This window comes from Oryctolagus cuniculus, chromosome 12, assembly GCF_964237555.1.
Source record: "Oryctolagus cuniculus chromosome 12, mOryCun1.1, whole genome shotgun sequence".
Lineage (NCBI taxonomy): Eukaryota > Metazoa > Chordata > Mammalia > Lagomorpha > Leporidae > Oryctolagus > Oryctolagus cuniculus.
Genome location: NC_091443.1, coordinates 74,480,357 through 74,500,169, shown reverse-complemented (window position 1 = coordinate 74,500,169; position 19,813 = coordinate 74,480,357). Strand labels below are relative to the sequence as shown.

Below are 19,813 nucleotides of genomic sequence, written 5' to 3'. Positions count from 1 at the left end.
CTGGTGAAATCTCCGATTTTTGTAGCTTAGTCCTTCTTTTCCATGCACGCTTATTTCCCCCTTTGCTGTCATCACCCTGGGAACAGTGTCCTCTGGTACTGAGAGGCTGGCGGCCCTGATCATCACTCACTTAACAAGTGCCCTCCCAGCATCTACTCTGTGCCCACACCATCACAGGCAGTCGTGACTTTCATAGCATCTGTCTGAAGTGCTAAAATTTAGATCTTCCAAAAAGCACTGACTTTAAGTCAAATCATCAAATCAAGACAACTTTTGTGTTTCCAGTTTCATGCGAGGGCTGAGCGTTAGATGCTATAGAACCATCGGTGGAGGCCCAGGCTCCTGATAAATGACATGTTTCAGCAAATCATGACAGTGAGGTACACAGCTGCATGGTAAGCATCCTGGATGTGGAACCAAAAACCTGGTGGTGAATCCTGGCTCTCCCTCTTACTGGCTGTGCTTCCTCTGAGAAGTTACTTAACCTCTCTGAACTTTAGTTTGCTCATTTGTGAAAGCTGGAACTAATAGCTTTATATACCTCACAATTAGGTGAAATGATACGGATTTCTTTTAACTAAAAGAGTTGACAATTTTAATTTCACATTTCGCAATACAAATGAAAACTGTACCTTTCAAAATCCCACTTCTCCCCCTAAAAACTGTCCTTTCTTTGATAGGAAGGGGGGCAGGTTTTCGTTGTCATGCTAGAAAACACCCCAAGTCCCAGCACCGAGATCTCCTGGTAAAGAAGAGGTGACACAGAACTGCTAGGAAGAGGCCTCCCCTCTTTCCCTATCCATTCAGCCGAGTCATTCCTGGATGAGTGGGCACCATCGGGGACACCCAGGGTCTCATCACTGGGGACCCTGGCGTCAGTGGCACAGGCCTCCCATGGGTGGCCCCATGCCAGGAGGAGGAGGACCCATCACTGACATCATGAGAGGGCCTCCCATATGGGGTACGGGCAGCACACCAGGGCGAGGGGACCTGGGAGGCCGGGGGGAGGTGGATCATGGCCCCTGCAGGAGCAGGAGCAGAGCACAGAGCAGGGGCATCTGTTTTGTTGAGATGCAGCCGCTGTGTCATTAGTCAGGCTCTGGGCCTGCTCTTCCATCCACTTCTGACTATAGTCTTTTACATTCTCTGCTTCCTACCACTGCAGCGTGTCTTTCTCGCTGATGGAGAGTCACATACTGTAGGAGTCAGAGTAAAACTTGGGCATGTTGCTCTGCAGGCCGTTGGCCACTCTGTTCCCCACTGTTTTGTTTTGTTTTGTTTTGTTTTTTTTTAAGATTTATTTTCTTTATTTGAAAGGCAGAGTTTCAAGGAGAGGGAGAGACAGAGAGAGATCCTCCATCCACTGGTCCACTCCTCAAATGGCCACTATGGCTATGGCTGGGCCAGGCTGAAGCCAGGAGCCAGGAACCTCCTCCAGGTCTCCCACGTGGGAACAGGGGCTCAAGTACTAACTAAGGCCATCCTCTTCTGCTTTCCCAAGTGCATCAGCAGGGGGCTGGATCAGAAGCAGAGCAGCCGGGACTTGATCTGGTGCCCGTGTTGGGTGTTGACATAACAGGCAGTGGCTTCACCCCTTACACCACAATGCCGGCCCCGGGATGATACGTTTAAAGCACAGAGATCAGTGTTGGCATTTACTAACTGCTCCAGACATTAGCTAATAACCGGAGGAATAAGGATGATGGTGATGGTAGTATTTACCTGGGTCAAGGAGCGTCCTTACTTGGCTGGACAAATCTAAAATGCATCAGAGCAGGGCAGGTTAAGATGCCACTTGGGATCCCCGCACCCCATATCTGAGGGCCTGAATTCAAGTCTGTGCTCCCCTCCCCATTCCAGCTTCCTGTTAATGCACACGCTGAGCGCAGCGCTGGTCCACATGGGAGAGCAGGACTGAGTTTCTGGCTCTTAGCCTGGCTTGGCTCAGCCTCAGCTGTTACAGGCATTTAGGGAGCGAACCAGTGGATGAGGTTTCTCTCTTTCTCTCTCTCTCTCTCTCTCCTCTGTGTGTGTGTGTGTGTGTGTGTGTGTGTGTGTGTCTGGCTGTCTGTTTTTCAGTGACTCTGCCTTTCAAATAATAAACAATTTAAAATACATAGAAGGAATGGAGGTTTTGGTTGCTTATTTTTTCATGTCCTAGTTATTCATAAAGTGTCAAACAAGCAAGTTATTTCAAGATTCATTTGTTTTCAAGTATTTTTCAAACACATTAACCCATTTCCAAAGTTAAAACGAAATATACTGTAACAACATGTGCTAAGTTCCTGTAGGGTTTGAGAGGTCATACTTTGCAATGAGTGCAACAGAATGTTACCACAGATGCAAAAGTTTCATTAAATTTGTACTAAGCACAGAACAAACCTAACGATTTATTTAGCCAAACGACATACTTACCTTGTTTCTTCTTCTGAAAAGAGTCGTGCTGACAACATTCGAGTTGACTGAAAGCCCCTGACAGCACTGAAATCTTATGCATTCACTATGACTGCAATTTTCCTTATTAACTGTAAAATACAGATTCGCCGCTGCTGAACCTGTTCTGCGGTGGATGCAATACCCCCGTGACATTTCTAAGAGCTTTACTCACAATGGCCACAGGGTCGTTGCTGCGGGTCGCGGCCAGGCTGAACTTCTTCACGTGAGTGTTGGTCTCCAGCGCCTTCGCAAAGTCCTTCAGGGTTGGGATTGGAATGTTCTAAGACAGAGGAGATAGGAGGCACTGACGAACTCCGCTACAGCCCACCGGTCCACAGCTGTTAGACACCACATAGGTTTAGATGCCTCATTACACGGCCTCCCTGCAGAACCCGGCTCTTCACCCAGTCTCAGGCAACGAAGCTATCCTGAACCAATAGCACCCCCTAGTGCCCAATATGGGAATCTAACACCACGGCACATTCTGGCCTCACCTTTCTGTCTTGCCTCCCCGAGAAATTAGGCACACACTATACTTCCCTCTTCTCCCTTCTCGTTCTCTGTATACTCTGGTCTCTCAGTCCTCCATGCCTTTGGACATGCTTTTCCTGTGAATTTCTTTTGTCCTTTTCTCTGATTAGTTCCTATTCATCTTTCCAAACGCAGGTGCCATACCACCTTGTTTACTGGTTCTCCTAAGAGAATTAAAATTTTCCTTTCAAGTCTTGGCTGCTCCACTTCTGATCCAGCTCTCTGCTGTGGCCTGAGAAAGCAGTACAAGATGGCCCAAGTCCTTGGGCCCCTGCACCCGCGTGGGAGACCTGGAGGAAGCTCCTGGCTCCTGGCTTCAGATTGGCACAGCTGGGGAGTGAACTAGTAGATGGAAGACCTCTCTCTCTTTCTGCCTTTCCTTCTCTCTCTGTGTAACTCTTGACTTTCAAATAAATAATAAAAAAGGAGGATAAAAAAATTTTTCCTTTCCTGAAATTCTGTAACATTTAGGCGCTTATTACATCACGTAATTATCTGCCTGATGTCTGTCTCCTAGCGTGAGTTTTTCAGAGCAGAATGAATGCATGTCACTCATCTTTGTCTTCTTGAGCCCCAAGCAGCGGAGGGGAGGCAGCGAGGGGCACAGCACGAGTCCTGGCTGCACCACAGGCAGCCCTGTGACCTTCGCGACTCAACCTCTTCAAGTTCCAGCACGGAATAGATGAGATGATAAATTTCAAGTATTTGTAAAGGACGTGGCACAAAGAGAGTACTGTATGAAAGGCAGTTATTATCCATTGCTTAGGAACTGGCCCAACAGGAAGGAATAAAACAGACTTTACGTGATGTTCTTACACACACACACACACACACACACACACACCATGTATCGGCAAATGGCATAAAGTGGAAGTGACAATCTGTGACTTCAGAGACCAAGTCACAAAAGGTGTTGTGGCTCCCTGCTTGCTCTCTCCCAGGGCACTGGCTCTAGGGGAAGCCCGGCTGTCGGTGGCCCGAGGGAGAGACCCCTTGGGGGGCCCTGCCTTCAGCCATAGGTGTCAGCGGCCATCCTGACGGCTTTCCCGGTGCCTTAACTCCAACCCCAAGCCGAATCCACAGCTAAACCACTCCCAGGCTGACTTGATACTCCAGGGCTAGGTGAAAGAATAAATGTCCATGGCTTGAATCCCCGAAGTTTGGGAGAAATTTGTTATTCAGCAACTGATACAACTAATGTACCATGCTTAACCTAAGTACAGAGATTCCTCTCATTGCAGAAATTCTAGAAAGCACTTCTTTTTTTTAAAAAAATAGCCACTTCTTTTGAATAGAATTTCTTGCCTCTAAGTCAGTGCCTACAAGGCGTGCCAGGAGGGTGAGCACCAGGAGCCCAGCCACGGTGAAGTACCTTGATGTTGTTGAGGTTGACTTCTTGTAGGCTGGGGTCATTGGCTTTCAGCTGCTGCAGACTCACTTCCACGTTGGTGGGGTTGGGCGGCTCCTCGAACACAGGCTTCACCTTTTCACCTTTGACCACATCTAAAACCCAAGTTTTCATGTTAACAGGAGCACGCAAGGGCTCTCCTATCAAAATCAGATGGCGGGGCCAGCACTGTGGCATAGTGTGCAAAGCCACTGCCTGCAGTGCCAGCACCCATATGGGTGCCAGTTCAAGACCCGGCTGCTCCTCTTCTGATCCAGCACTCTGTTATGGCCTGGGAAAGCAGAAGATGGCCCAAGTTCTTGGGCCCCTGCACCCACATGGGAGACCCAGAAGAAGCTCCTGGCTACTGATCGGTGCAGCTCCGGCTGTTGCAGCCAACTAGGGAGAGAACCAGCAGATGGAAGACCTCTCTCTGTAACTCTGACTTTCAAGTAAATAAATAAATCTTAAAAAAAAAAATCAGAGATGGCATCCCCCTGGGTCACTGATGATGGTAAGCTTATTCTCAATGGGCAGGCATGGGAGCACACGGCCCAGCCACAGTGTGGAAGACTGACATTTCCCAACCACAGGGAGCAGTCTCAGAAGCCGATGCAGCACGGAGCCAAAAGCGAGAGGCCCCGACAGCCCCTGACGTGGCGTGGGCATTCCTGATGCTCCACGGAGTCCTTTCCCAGACCTGAATTCCCAGCCCAGGTCAGGCACGCCAGGAAGACACCATTCTGGGTCCCTTCATCTCCCAAACCTTAATATCCCTTGGATCTAGTCTGTAGGAAGGTATGAGGAAGGGGGGAGGGGAATGGAAGAATTCTCAGAGGAAATTAAAATGCTGGGAATATATATAAAGAGCTAACATGCCAATATACACAGAGCTGCTACAGATCAGTAAGTCAAACCAATTAAAATGAGCAAATAAGATGCTCAGGAGAATCTGCTGTTCAACCAGAAATATATAAAAGTAATTAAATTCCAAAATGGAAAAGTAAGATATCACTCGGTTGAAAAAAAAAAAAAAACAGTAAAAAGAGATATTCAGATTGACAACAATGTGGAAGAAAAAGCTTTCTCACATATTATTGGTGAGAATGTAAACAGATACAAAAATATTTTGAGATAGGAATTTAGTGTTATCTGCCAAAACAATGTTTTATTTGAAAGACAGAGAGAGAAAGAGTGTTCTCATTTGCTGCCTCACCATCTCAAATGCCTGCAACAGCCAGGACAGGGCTTGGCTGAATCTGGGAGCTGGGAACTCAAACTGCGTCTCCCAAGCGGATGGCAGGGAACCAAGTACTCGAGCCACCACTTCCGGCCTTGCCAGGGATCGCATCAGCAGGAAGCTGGGTATCCAATCCAGCGCCTCTGATGGTGACATGGGCATCTCGACTGACATTTAACCACTGGGCTCACTGCCTCCCCTTAGCTATTAAAAGCTAAAGTGTGCATCCTCTATGACCCAGCAAGTCTACATCTGAAGTCCAACCTACAGAAAAACAGCACAAAAACAGAAAGCCAAGTATGCAGGGATGTCTCTTGATATATTATGTATATTCTGATATATTACAAAACATAACAGTAAAATAAAATCTATCAACATGAAAATCATTAAATGAATTATAGCATTTATTCATTTATTTAAAGAATGAAGTAGACCTATAGGTACTGATAGTAAACCACAATCAGAAGAAAAGGGAACAACAATTCAGAAATGTATGCACCAGATAGCTAACAGGGAACATGTTGTCAGAATGTTAGCCCCTTGACATTGAAGCAAAAAAAGTGAGTTTTCATCTTCATGCAGAAGAAAACAGAAAAAAAAACAAAAGGAATATTGCTCAGCAACTGACTAAATGACCCTCTGTCAGAGTTCACAAATACACAACTGAGATTAGAAAGCATCTTCCATCTCTGTCAAACAGAACAAAATATCATTAATGAAAGAGAAACAGTGCATTTCTGTGACTTCTCCCAGCACCTGGATCACATTGTACCCAAATTACCTGATCACTGGTCCATCCCTCGCCTGGACAGATAAGTTCCTTTGGGCAAGGGCCATCTTTAACCTTAGTAACTAAGCCTAGAATGTTCCAGAGTCATAGGCAGATGACTGGCGATGGACTGAATGAGTCCAGTTAACTGTGCACTTCTCCAGGAAATGCTGATAGAAGATAGTGGTCTGGAACTCTGTGCCGTACATTCATGCCAGCGTGTCTTTCACATTCTCTAGGGAAGCTGGCATTCAAATTCTGATGGCAAGTTCCATCATAGAGGCAAAAAGACACTCTTGAGAAGGGAGGTTATTCAAGCTATGCAGTTGGCCAACACATCCTAGGAACATGAACTCTGTTTGTACTCAGTGTTGACTACACAACCTTTTAATCATCAATTTTATCTCCTGGCCGAATGGACTCGTTAAGACAGTATGTTCTGGCACAACGCACTGGCTGGTACTCGTTACACCGGCAGACAGCACTCCCATGACTGGCTGGCTACTCTATCCCAGTTGATCACACAGAGCCCTATGATCCTTGGTGACTGAGCGTGCAAAGCCCGCAAGAATCAGCAGGCCTCTCTCCCTCCAGCAACCCCTAGAGGCTCCAAAGCATCACAACACCAGACTCCACCTCAACTTACTTCTCACAGGTCCTTTGCCACCTTTACTGTTGGCTGTTTCTTCATCAAACTTTGGATTGTTGAGCAGATTGTGTACTCCAAGGACGGCTAAAAAAAAAAAAAAAAAAAAAAGACAATCAATGAGCATTAGGTTTAGGGAGCATATTAGGATGTCCATGTTGTTAACTGCTCTTTGAAGAACATTTTTTTGTATCTTAAAGATGCGTCTCCAAGCTCCCCTTTCTTGCTGTGTATGGAACATGGTTAGTGTTAAATAAACTTAGGAAAAACTCCCCATCCAAGTCTAACAGCAATCTTCCCATATCTTTCTGCATCTGAACACGTGGACTCACTCAGGATCCAAGTCACAATGGTCTAGTTAGATCCTCATATTACTGCAAATCTGCTTAGACTCCCTAGTTAACTAGACTCAACACTTTATTCTTCTCATCCATAAAATGAGATGGTATGACCAAGTCAAAGCATTTTTAACATTTAACATTATATATATATATATATATGCTTTTATGTATATTTTTTCTAGAGACAAAAACAAAGAACATGAGCCCCCTTCAAAGTCCTCACTATCATTCCCACCTCTCAGTACCAAAAGTTGTTGCTTTTTCCCAGTCTAGAGCACCCCAGGTGGAAAATAAAAGAGACATCAGCAATAGCAGGTCTGCTAAGCACACTGAGCTTTTCAGTAGCCAGTGCTACCCGGAACTTGCACCAGGAGGCAGCACAGCTGCAAGAATCAACCCTGGTGGCGCATGACGAAGCAGGGCAGGCCGAAGACTTCCCCGTGCTGGGAAATTTTGTGAACCTGGTTACTGGAGAAGGATCCCAGGAGAGCTACTCTGTCAGCAGGTGGCAAAGGGACACTCCTGGGATCCTCACCTGCTCCTTTGTAAGCTACATAAGAGGAGGGAGGAGCCAGCACAGCATGAGGCAGTAAGTTAGGAGGGTGACCCTGGAGCACCCGGAGCTGCAATCCTAACCACATGAGTTGGCAAGTTACCAGACACCTCCGGGTCTCAGTTTCCTCACAAGTAAAACAGGAGTACAGAGAGATGCCCCATTTGGTACCCACAGGCCACTGGGACCACACCACAAACCTATCGTCTTGCTCTGGCCTTACACTCACCAACAACTTTGCCAAGTTTTTGTTTGTTTGTTTGATCTGTTCCCCTATGGCTATGGGTCCACCCTTGCCACCCTGCTCCAATCCAGCTGCTAATGCTACTGATAAGATCCAGTCCCCAGACAGGCAGGGCTGAGAAGCTGACTCCAATGGTGACCACCAGAGTTCCAGCCAATCTTGGAGGTGCTATCTTGGGTCAACTGCCATTGCTCATGGGCTACTCTCAATCTTCTAGAAGATGGTGCCACCCACATCTCTCTGCTTCTAAGGAGCACGTGGTGATGGAGGGAGGCTGAGTAAGGGGGAGCAAACACAGCTTTCTATTTGAATTGTCTTCCTGGTCTCACTGTATAATTTCAGAACCTAGCATCTTCCAAATGATAGGTGTTTCCCTTTCTCCTTTCTCAGGCATGTCCTGGGAATTCAGCCTCCCTTTGGGCAGTTCCAGTGGAGACGACGAGGCAACCCTTGGGAGCAGCAGTAACCACGACTCACAGGCTCACAGGGCTGACAACCAGTCGCTGCAGAGCACTCTCCTCCCCAGGTGACGCAGGCACCTCAGCTCCCGCACTGACCTCTGGGGGAGCTTCCGACACTGACACTGACATCATCAAGAAGGAACGAGAACTAGGGAGATGGCCGGCTTGCTTTAGAATAAGGCAAAGCTGCTTTTGCTGGAAGGAGAGCACACAGGAAACACCACACGGGGCAGCACCGTGTGTGCGTGTGTGTCTGTGTGCGCGTGCGTATACACATACACATACATATATACACACCCATCTTCCAATGGAATCAAAGTAAGAGCTCTTGCTACAGCTGTGCAGTGGCTTTTAAAGCATCTCTCTCCTGTGGTGCCCCGGTAATCCGCATGTGTAGGGAGATGGCATACATGTCATGTACAAATACTCTGGCATATGCAGGCAATCTTTCTCACAGGCCACACAAGACATGGGAGATGGCCTAGGTCATTAGGGTAAGAGACTGACTTTTCAACACGTACGAGGGCATTTCAAATAGTGGAAGACGTACATCATGAAAACACTATGCATCGATTTCAAAACTTCTTTTGCACCAAAAAAAATCAGCTTATCTTTTAATTTCACGTTCCATGAACTTTCATACGTACTCTAGGATTCTTTTGTATTGTTTGAGTTTTTTCCATCAGCATCCAAAAATCAATGAAAGTAATAATGATGATCATGATGACATTATGACTATCAGGAAAGCCAGAGGGCCAAACAGACCTCTTACCATGAACCAAGGAGCCCGCAAGTGTGGAGAAGAAAGAGAACTTCCTGTGACCTCTGTGACAACGAGCAACTGCCAGACGTGGACGCCCCTCAGCATGAGCTCTGTAATCCTGGCCACTTACTCTGTGCAGTATCAACGCTCGCTCCTATTTCTCCTCTTGGATTTCTCACAGAACTTCGAGTTTTGCAGCACAGGTAACGATAGTGGGCACTTTACAGCTGAGATAGAGCAAAATGCCTACTTAACAGGTGAAGTCGCCCGCGTTGAGTCCGATAGCTACAGAATGGCTCACGTCAACCTGGTATCACAGCACTAATCAACAGCTGCAGAGAAGCTCAGAGCTGCTGCCGTGGGCACCGGTGCAGGCCTGGAGGTCACAGAGCCAGACAGCAAAGTTCCCAGAGCTGAGGACTAACCTGCAAGATCATAGAGTTCAGTGTCAGAGGCGCTGGCCAAAGCTTCTTCCAGTTCCGGGTCAAGGGTCACCTTTTCTTCTTTCCGAGTTTCTATGGGCTTTTCTTTAGGGATGAAGACTCTCCCTTCAGAGCAGAAGAAAAACAAAGAACACTGTGTGTTACCCTCCGCCTTCTAGGTGGGGTAAATGCAGTTCCAGCAGTGCTGACCTAAATCATTCAGCCGTTTTGCATCCGCTGGGAACCTGCCTTGCTGGGACGGTGCCGACACCAATCACCCATCTGGCAAGGAACACCAGAGGACGGATCCTGCGCTTCACTGCCCAGAGACCCGAGACCACAGAGCCTGGGGCGGGACGGAATCAGGGGCTTCTACATCGCTCCACTGGCGGCACTGGCAGACTCCGGCCTCCTCTGCCTGCACCTGAGCGACGTTCTCACCTGGAGCCTGCTCAGCCTGGACTTCACTGCCCCTTCCCGTGTCCATCATGCTGCTGGGGGGAGGGGGTGTGACCCCCAGCCATGGTGGGATTGCCTGTGTGGGCTGGGCTGTCCAGCACATATGCTCGAGGCCCTGTTAGATGGGTCGGACTGCACGGAACACTTGGCAGCCTGAGGATACTGGCCTTTGGGCTATATTCGTAGGAGCCTCTGACATCTTCTAATGGCTTATGAGCTTTAAAATATTTAGGGGGAAATGGCATGCAGCCCTCTATTGGTGTTCTTGCCTTGGACCCTGCAATACTGGAGGCAGGTTTGTTCACACAGCACCAGGACTGCTGAAGGAGAAGCTGGGGATCCTTCAGAGTTTTTCCCATAAATTGGGATCATAGACACCAAGATTCGATATCGAGGGTTAGTCAGACAAGTGTGATGACCCAGGGACGTGGCCCCCTCTCCAGAGTGCACACACCTGACTTGGAGAAAAAAAACAGAGAGGCTGTACCCATTAGAGCTCAGAGGGATGTGTAAGCAGCAGGTGTTCTGAGCCTCCCCAGACACCCTTCCTGCTGCTATCTCCCACTCCGGCCTGTCAGGCAGACTCCCAATTATCCACGCCCCTCCCTTCTGAAAATGCTGGTATCTACGCCCTGCCTCCCCAGCCTAAACTTCTGGATGGCCGCGCCACACCGTGGGGATTCAGGCACAGAGCCTGCTGCTAACCTCTGGCCAGGTCAACACACCCACACCTCACGTGGGCAACCTCTGACAAAGGTACAGCCAGGACCCTGCCAAGCCAGCATGGCAACACCCCAGGCCCACTCATATCCTTTTCCAGTTCCTCCCAGCTTTTCCAAAAAATTATTTTTACATGTTTGAAAGGCAAAGAGAGAGAGAGAGTGTGTCTAGATCCACTGGTTCACTCCCCAAATGCTAGTAACAGCCAGGGATGAGCCACACTAAAACTGGAGGCTGGGAACTTGACCGGGGTTGCCCACGTGGGAGGCAGGGACCCAACCACTTGAGCCATCATCTGCTGTCATCCTGGGTCTGTGCCAGTTGGAAGCCGAACCTGAACTCAAACCCAGGCACCTGGACATACGAGAGGGCACCACAAGCAGTATCTTAAGTGCTGTACCAAATACCTCCCTGCTTCTGCCCCTCAGGTTCTCTCTCTCTCTCTCTGTCTCTCTCTCTCGAGCTGCTCTCACTTCTCAGGCATCGTCTTTGAAACTGGTCTCCTCCCTTTTCATCTTTGGAGTTCCCTAAAGGCTCACCCACTATTGTCTTCTCTTCTTTGCTACCCTGAGGAGAGAAATGGCTGGCTCCAGCCTCAGCCAGTGGAGGCCCACACTCTTCCCAGGTCCCAGGGGCTAGCCTGGCCCAACCTGCTCCTATGGGAAAGGCAAGGAGCCTAACCCAAAGTCAAAAACTCTCCCTCAATGAACCTCTCCCAGAGACCTTGCTCATTGCAGGGACTGTGACTTCTGATGGTTTACCAGATCGTCCAATGGCTGGCGTAGTACACAGAGCCAGAGCTGGGCACCTGAGAGAGGAGAGAGGGTCACTGCTTGTGGTTAGTCTGGGACATCCTGGCAATAAGGTCTTTTTTTTTTTTTTTTTTTTTTTTTTTTTTTTTTGACAGGCAGAGTGGACAGTGAGAGAGAGAGACAGAGAGAAAGGTCTTCCTTTGCCGTTGGTTCACCCTCCAATGGCCACCGCGGCTGGCGCACTGCGGCCGGCGCACCGCGCTGATCCAATGGCAGGAGCCAGGTACTTCTCCTGGTCTCCCATGGGGTGCAGGGCCCAAGCACTTGAGCCATCCTTCACTGCACTCCTGGGCCATAGCAGAGAGCTGGCCTGGAAGGGGGGCAACTGGGACAGAATCCGGTGCCCCGACTGGGACTAGAACCTGGTGTGCCGGCGCTGCAAGGTGGAGGATTAGCCTAGTGAGCCACGGTGCAGGCCAGACAATAAGGTCTTCACCCTGACATGCATCCTACTCCCCGCCTTGGCATCACCTAAGAGGCCATGTTTCCCAGGAAATACACTGGGAAATAAAGTAGGAGGATGGATACAAGGCAGAAAGTGAAAAAATAAGATCAACAAATCAATAACCTCTCAGACTCTCAGATCCCTCTCGGACTTCATTTTCACAGTATCTGCAGCCTGAAACGCGTTCTTTCTGGCTCAGAGGATCTTGGGTTTTAGAGCTAAAAACAGGACTTCAAAATTCCTCCTTCCTGGACCTTTTTAGGATTACCCTAAATGTCAGGCATAGGTGGCCCTGAGCTCTCAGGACACAGGGCAGCTGCTGATGCAGATCCATTTCCTGGGGGCCCAAGCAAACAATAAGACCCAAGCGAAGAAAGCTTGCAGGGAGGAGTTAAGCTGAGCCCAGAAGCCCAAGGTGCCAGGGCGCCCAACTCTGAGAACCGTGGCACTTGGAGGGAGACTTCCCATGCTCCTAATGGTCTTGTGGGTCCTTCCGGGGGCGCTGCCTACATCTCACTCTGATCCCACTGCCCTGTCCGGAACACTTGCTCCCTGCTTCTTTTGTTCAACCGTGCCCCTTACTACCCTTCTTCAAGCTACACCGTGCAAGTGTACAGCCCTTCCATATGCATGCACTACTCAGACAGCTCCTGCGCCCCTGACTGCCTCAGCCTGGACTGAGGGCTGAGTTAGCACAGCCACGCCTCAGGCCTTACTCCAAGAACACAAGACAAGCACGCTCCCCGACTATGCTGCCACCACCCTCATGCTCAGTGCTCAGCAGGATTTCCTAGATTTAACATTAGAATTCGTTTTGCAATTAAACGAGTCCAGTTGCAACAAGCCTGCTGCCACAAAAACAGCTCCCTACTTCCCTGGTCATTCTCGGCCATTTGCCCAGCTCATCCTGATTCCACTTGGCTTTCTTAATGCCATTCTCAATGGTGCGTGATCCACTGAGCGTGCACGACACAGAGGACAGCCAGGGTGCTGTGGGGGAGGAGGCAGCGAGCGCTCTGACTCCCCTGACACAGGAGCTGCCCCCACTGCTGTGGGCCAGGGCCCTAGGCACAGCCTTCACGCACACCCATGCCTCCTCTGTGCCCATTTCCGTGCCAGGGCACAGAAAGACTCAGTCCCACTGAGGCAACCCCAACCTGAAACAGGAAACAACAAAACCACGGTAAATAACGATGACGGACACCGTCACAGGGCTGTGAAAGCAGTCGACAGGTGTCAGCTTAGAAACAAGGGCTATTTTACCACATTTTTAACAACTTTTTTTTTTTCTAAAAAAAACTATGTATTTATTTTTGTTTTATTTAAAGGCAGAAAGAGAAAGAAAGATCTCTTATCCATAGTTCATTCCCCAAATGCCTACAAAGACCAGGGCTGGGTCAGGCCCAAGCCAGGAGCCTGGGCCTCAGTCCAAGTCGCTCAGGTGGGCCACAAGGAGCCAGTCACGGAGCCATCACCTGCTGTCTCCCACAGTGCCCACCGGCAGGAGGCTGGAATCAGAAGTAGAGCCGGGACTTGAACTCAGGCACTCCAGTAAGGGCTGGGGGTGTCCAAACGGCACCTTACAGGGTCTCAACAGGGGGTCTATGGTAGATGGGCTTCACTTGGAGTTGCACATTCTGTGGGCTGGGCAGCTGTGGAATGACATGTGGCTCCCAGCCACGTGTCTTTACCACTGAGTCCAGTTCCTGGGCTCCTTCTCCACTGCCAGGTCGGCTGCCTAGCCTGACCCTGCAGGCCAGCACAGGGAGAGCAGCCTTGCCCCAGGAGGCACTGCCTGCACTCCTTACCTTTTTTCTCTCCTGTGAAGGGCACAAAGTCCTCCCTGTCCTTCTGCTGCAAGGCCTCCTTCTCCAGGTAGGTGAGTAGGTGCTCGCGGTCAAACGGGCCGGTGGCTGCCTTCTGCGTCTGGTCTTTCTGGCGCAATCCGGCCGGCAGCATGGCACTCTAGGACGGGCGTGAGCAGGAAGGACGGTGTCGGCTGGTCCCATGCTCTGTCACCTCACACCCTCCCATCCTACTTGCTGTGCGGGCGGGGGGAGCAGGGAGAAGGACACCTCTGCAGAGGCTTGCGAGTGAGCACAGGGCTGTGGACTCACACATCTTGGAGGCCCCACCTCTTTTAACACCCCTGCTTGGAGGATGGCACCCACCAGCTCAGGCAGGACCCGGACAGCTGCAGTGGCTTCTCAGTCCCCTGCACCTGCCTTCTAGAATGCTGCAGACAAAGGCCCCTTTCTTGGCAGATCGCACTTAGGGTTGGCTAGGTCTGTCCCAGGGGTTCTCCCTCGAGGACTCATGGAGACTCCAACAAGGGGGCCAATATGACCATACTCTCTTATTTCTTTTTCTCTTTCAAAAAGATGCATGTGGGGCCGGCGCCGCGGCTCACTAGGCTAATCCTCCGCCTAGCGGCGCCGGCACACCAGGTTCTAGTCCCGGTCGGGGCGCCGGATTCTGTCCCGGTTGCCCCTCTTCCAGGCCAGCCCTCTGCTGTGGCCCGGGAGTGCAGTGGAGGATGGCCCAGGTGCTTGGGCCCTGCACCCCATGGGAGACCAGGAAAAGCACCTGGCTCCTGGCTCCTGCCATCGGATCAGCGCGGTGCGCCGGCCGCAGCGCGCTGGCCGCGGCGGCCATTGGAGGGTGAACCAACGGCAAAAAGGAAGACCTTTCTCTCTGTCTCTCTCTCTCTCACTGTCCACTCTGCCTGTCAAAAAATAAAAAAAAATAAAAAAAATAAAAAAAAATAAAAAAAAGATGCATGTGGCTGGCGCTGCGGCTCACTAGGATAATCCTCCGCCTTGCGGTGCTGGCACACCAGGTTCTAGTCCCGGTCCAGGCGCCGGATTCTGTCCCGGTTACCCCTCTTCCAGGCCAGCTCTCTGCTGTGGCCCGGGAGTGCAGTGGAGGATGGCCCAAGTACTTGGACCCTGCACCCCATGGGAGACCAGGATAAGTACCTGGCTCCTGCCATTGGATCAGCGCGGTGCACTGGCCGCAGCGCGCCGGCCGTGGCGGCCATTGGAGGGTGAACCAACGGCAAAGGAAGACCTTTCTCTCTGTCTCTCTCACTGTCTACTCTGCCTGTCAAGAAAAAAAAAAAAGATGCATGCATGTATGTATACATGCATGTATTTATTAATTCATGTGAAAGGCAGAGTGACAGAAAGAGAGAGAGTGTGTAGGAGATAGGGATGGGGAGAGTGTAGAAGGGGGGAGGAGGGAGAGATGAGGGGACAGAAGGGAAGAGAGTAGAGAGGCAAAGGGAAAGGGAGAGGGATGGAGAGGGAGAGGGAGAGAGAGGAAGAGAGTTACCTTCCATCTATTGGTTCATTTCTCAAATTGCTGCCAACAGCCAGTTCTGGGCCAGGCTGAACCCAGGAGCCAGCGTCTCCATCCTGGTTTCTCACATGGGTGGAAGGGCCCAAGTACTTCGGTCATGTTCCACTGTTTTCCCAGGTGCATTAGCAGGAAGCAGGATCAGAAGCAGAGCAACCTGCGTCTTAACTTACTATGCCACAACACCTGCCCCCTACACTCTCTCATTTCTAACATCTCTCCTACATATCCATCCAAGAAGATGAGTGACTATTATGGTGGATGTTGATGCCTGCTTGACTAAACTTTGGTATTCCTTTCTTTCTTTTTTTTTTTTTTTTTTTTTTTTTTGACAGGCAGAGTGGACAGTGAGAGAGACTGACAGAGAGAAAGGTCTTCCTTTGCCGTTGGTTTACCCTCCAATGGCCGCCACGGCCGGCGCACCGCGCTGATCCAATGGCAGGAGCCAGGTGCTTCTCCTGGTCTCCCATGGGGTGCAGGGCCCAAGTACTTTGGGCCATCCTCCACTGCACTCCCTGGCCACAGCAGAGAGCTGGCCTGGAAGAGGGGTAACCGGGACAGAATCCGGCGCCCCGACCGGGACTAGAACCCGGTGTGCTGGTGCCGCAAGGTGGAGGATTAGCCTAGTGAGCCGCGGCGCCGGCCTGGTATTCCTTTCTTAAGTTAAAAGCAAAACCAAACCAAGGGGCCAACACTGTGGCATAGAAGGTTAGGCTTCTGCCTGCAGTGCTGGCATCCCATATGGGCACCTGCAAGTCCTGGCTGCTCCACTTTTGATCCAGTTCCCTGCTACTGCACCTGGGAAAGCAGTGGAAGATGGCCCATGTACTTGTGACTCTGAAACTATATGGGAGACCTGGAGGAGGCTCCTGGCTCCTGGCTTTGGTCTGACCCAGTCCTGGCTGTTGCATCCATTTGGTGTGAACTAATAGATAGATGGGTGATCTCTATCTCTCCCTCTCTCTGTATTTCTGCCTTTCAAATAAATAAATCTTAAAAAAGAATACCAAACTAGAACACTCCTCTTTCTTGAAGTGAATACAACATCCAAGTATTTAGCATATCAGAGTAAAATATAAATAATTTTATTTTAGTTATTTTATTTACAGTAAAATCACTATTTTGGATGTCTACAATTCCAAGTTTAAGATTAACATCATCAAGGTTGGCACTGTGGCACAGCGGGTAAAGCTGCCACATGCAACTCTGGCATCCCATATTAGTGCTGGTTCATGTCTCGGCTGCTCCACTTTTGATCTAGCTCTCTGCTAATGGCCTGGGAAAGCTTAGCAGAAATGGGCCAAGAGTTTGGGGAGACCCAGACGAGGCTCCTGGTTTCAGCTTGGCCCAGCGCTAGCTGTTGCAGCCATTTGGGGAGTGAACCAGTGGATAGAAGATTCTCTCTCTCTGAAACTCTTTCAACTAAATAAATAAACAAAGCTTTTTTAAAAAAAGAAAAGATTACTATTATAAGGGCTGAAGAAAGGGCATGCTCAACAAATCAGTGGTATAGCTTTTCAAAAGCGCATACAAATATTAGAAGCCCCACTTATATTCACTTGATGCTATGACTATGGTCATTCTTCTATCCTTTATTGTAGGATAGATTTTGAATTATGGATGCATTTGGAAGTCTGCATTTGGGGGTAAAGAGCTGGTTTAAACCTATCTCTGACGTCTGGCCTGGGATCTTATGTGTACTACGGCTCCAGTCTCTCTCCTCATTTATAAGGAGGGGATGAGGGTGCTCACCTCAAGGGCGTCTGCACCCAGCACTCATGACTCACAGCACTCCGGTGCCTCCTCTTCCCTTCTTTTCCCCTGAGTTTGAAGTCCGACTAGCCCGTCCTCAGAAAGTGGCTTTGCGGTCACTTGCGCATTTGGAAAAGTCAGTGACTCAGACCCAATTAGGAGGACACAGAATTTGCACTTGGAGCTAAAGGATTTCCACTGTTGCTGAAGGACCAGGGCCTGCCATTGATCCCACGCTCTCATTAACCGCTCTGCTCTGGTTCCGTGTCACTCACCTCGGGATCTAGGTCATCGAGAACATTTTCCAACTGTTTCAGCTCCTCCTCTGAGAGTTTGCCAAGCAGCTCATCTTCATCGATGTTCTTGTATTTCTCCAGCTCTTTCTGAAAGGGCAGGGCCATGGCTTCCGGACGCCCTTCTCATGGGCCGTGCACGTGTCAGCGGGCCAGCTCCCTGAGACCTCAGAACACTGCCAAGAAAAAAGAAACACTGGCATCTTCCTTCTGTGACCGGGACAGCATGCTGTCAGTGAAATCACTTAACCGCAAGGTAGGATTATTGCCGTTTTCACAGCAACGTGACAGCTTTCATATGTGCATGTCACGTCACTCGTTTCGATCGTTACAACCACCCTGTGAGGAAGCCTGGGCAAGTGTTATCACTCCTGTCAGCAGATGACGATGCCGAGATGAAGGTGGCTGGCGGCCACAGGGCTGGGAGGTCCCCAGTGGAGTGAGTGCTTCCCCATCACTTTACTCTGCCTCCCCCAGCTTTCTGTAGACAAACACTGGAGAACAAGGCACTCATTGAAAGTCAGTTGTAAGAAGCACGCTTGTGCCCTTTCAGGGAGAGAGTGATGTGAAGAATGCAAAATGCGATCCATTCAGGAGAGAGCGAGTTTGGAGTGTGTGTGAGAAAGCATTGTCCAGTGCTTCCCCTGCCTTTAAACTAAGAAAGATTCTCAATCCTGGCCACGCCACCCCTTGTTCTACTTCTCTTTCCTTCATCTTCCGTTCTATCTCTATTTCTATTCCCATTCTACATTTTAAATTATTTATTTATTTGAGAGGCAGAGAGACAGGGAGAGAACTTCATCTGCTAGTTCACTTCCCAAATAACCCTAACAGCTGGGGCTGGGCCAGGCTAGTCCAATCTGGGCCTCCCATGTGGGTGAGAAGGACCTATATAAGCCATCACCTGCTGCTTCCCGGGGCGCTATTCTGTGGGATGCTAGGATCCGGAGAGGAGCTGGGGCTTGAACCCAGGTACTCTGACACGCGATGTCAGTGTCCCAAGTGGCATCTTCACTCCTACACTGAATGTCTGCCCCCATCTCTTGTTGTTTCATTTGCTATCCTCCCTACTTCTTTTCCCTTACCCCTTAGGTCATTTTCACTTCAACTCCCTCTTTTTTATACCACCTCACTCTTAAACTTTCACTCAAAGGGAAGTTTTTACTCAATACCTTCCTCCCTGCAGAGGATTTTACAGATCGTCACTAGAAAGACAATACTGCATTCAGGAAAACAGTAATGTGCCTGAGTGACTGTCCTCTTAGGAAATATTAACATCGGTCAGATCTTTCACGGCAATCAACCGTCTGCTCTACACCCACTTTCCAGGCATAGTTCTAGAAAACAGGAACACAAGGATAAACAAGACATGGCCCCTTCTCCCAAGGAGACACAGTTAACTGTGACAGACTCACAAACAGCAGGTAAGTGCTAGAGGTAAGTTACAATGTTGGCTTAAAACACATGAGCGGGCCGGCATTTGGTGCAGCAGTCTTAAGATGCTGGAATCCTATGTCAGAGAGCCTGGCTCAGGTCCCAGCTACTCTGTTTCTGATCCAGCTTCCTGCTAATGTGCGCCCTGGGATAGTGCAGGTAATAACCTAAGTACTTGGGTTCCTGCCACCCACATAGGAGTCCCAGGTTGAGTTCTGGGCTCCTGGCTTCAGCCTGGAATGCTGTAGGCATTTGGGGCACTGATCAGCAAATGGGAGATCCCAGCACCCCTAACTCCTCTACCATTCAAGCAAAATTTTTTTAAAGATTTTATTTAATTGAAAGAGTTACAGAGAGAGGTAGAAACGGAGAGAGGTCTTCCATCCGCTGGTTCACTCCTCAGATGGCCGCAACGGCCGGAGTTGCACTGATCCGAAGCCAGGAGCCAGGAACTTCTTCCAGGTCTCCCATGTGGGTGCAGGGGCCCAAGGACTTGGGCCATCTTCCACCGCTTTCCCAGTCCATAGCAGAGAGCTGGATCAGAAGAGGAGCAGCTGGGACTTGAACCAACGCCCATATAGGATGCTGGCATTGCAGGCCAGGGTGTTAACCATCTACGCCACAGTGCCGGCCCCATCAAATAAATTTTTGTTAATGGGAAATCAAACCACATGATGGACTCATTACTAGATAAAGTTGGGGGAGGGGGGTTGAAGGAAACTGTGAGAAAGAGGTTGTGTCTGAGCCT

At 49.7% G+C, this 19,813-nt stretch overlaps 1 protein-coding gene across 1 annotated transcript in view; it reads right to left on the bottom strand.

The window, feature by feature from the left end:
* TMOD2 (tropomodulin 2) overlaps positions 1-19,813 on the bottom strand; it is a 58,464-nt gene that overhangs the window by 23,996 nt on the left and 14,655 nt on the right. Inside the window, exons 2-7 of the mRNA XM_002717767.5 lie at positions 17,614-17,807; positions 14,038-14,194; positions 9,797-9,919; positions 7,010-7,096; positions 4,340-4,470; positions 2,609-2,716 (exon numbers count right to left, since the gene is read on the bottom strand). Of these exons, the coding sequence (XP_002717813.1) occupies positions 2,609-2,716; positions 4,340-4,470; positions 7,010-7,096; positions 9,797-9,919; positions 14,038-14,194; positions 17,614-17,739 (732 nt within the window). The 5' untranslated portion in view covers positions 17,740-17,807. The remainder of the gene's footprint in view (positions 1-2,608; positions 2,717-4,339; positions 4,471-7,009; positions 7,097-9,796; positions 9,920-14,037; positions 14,195-17,613; positions 17,808-19,813) is intronic.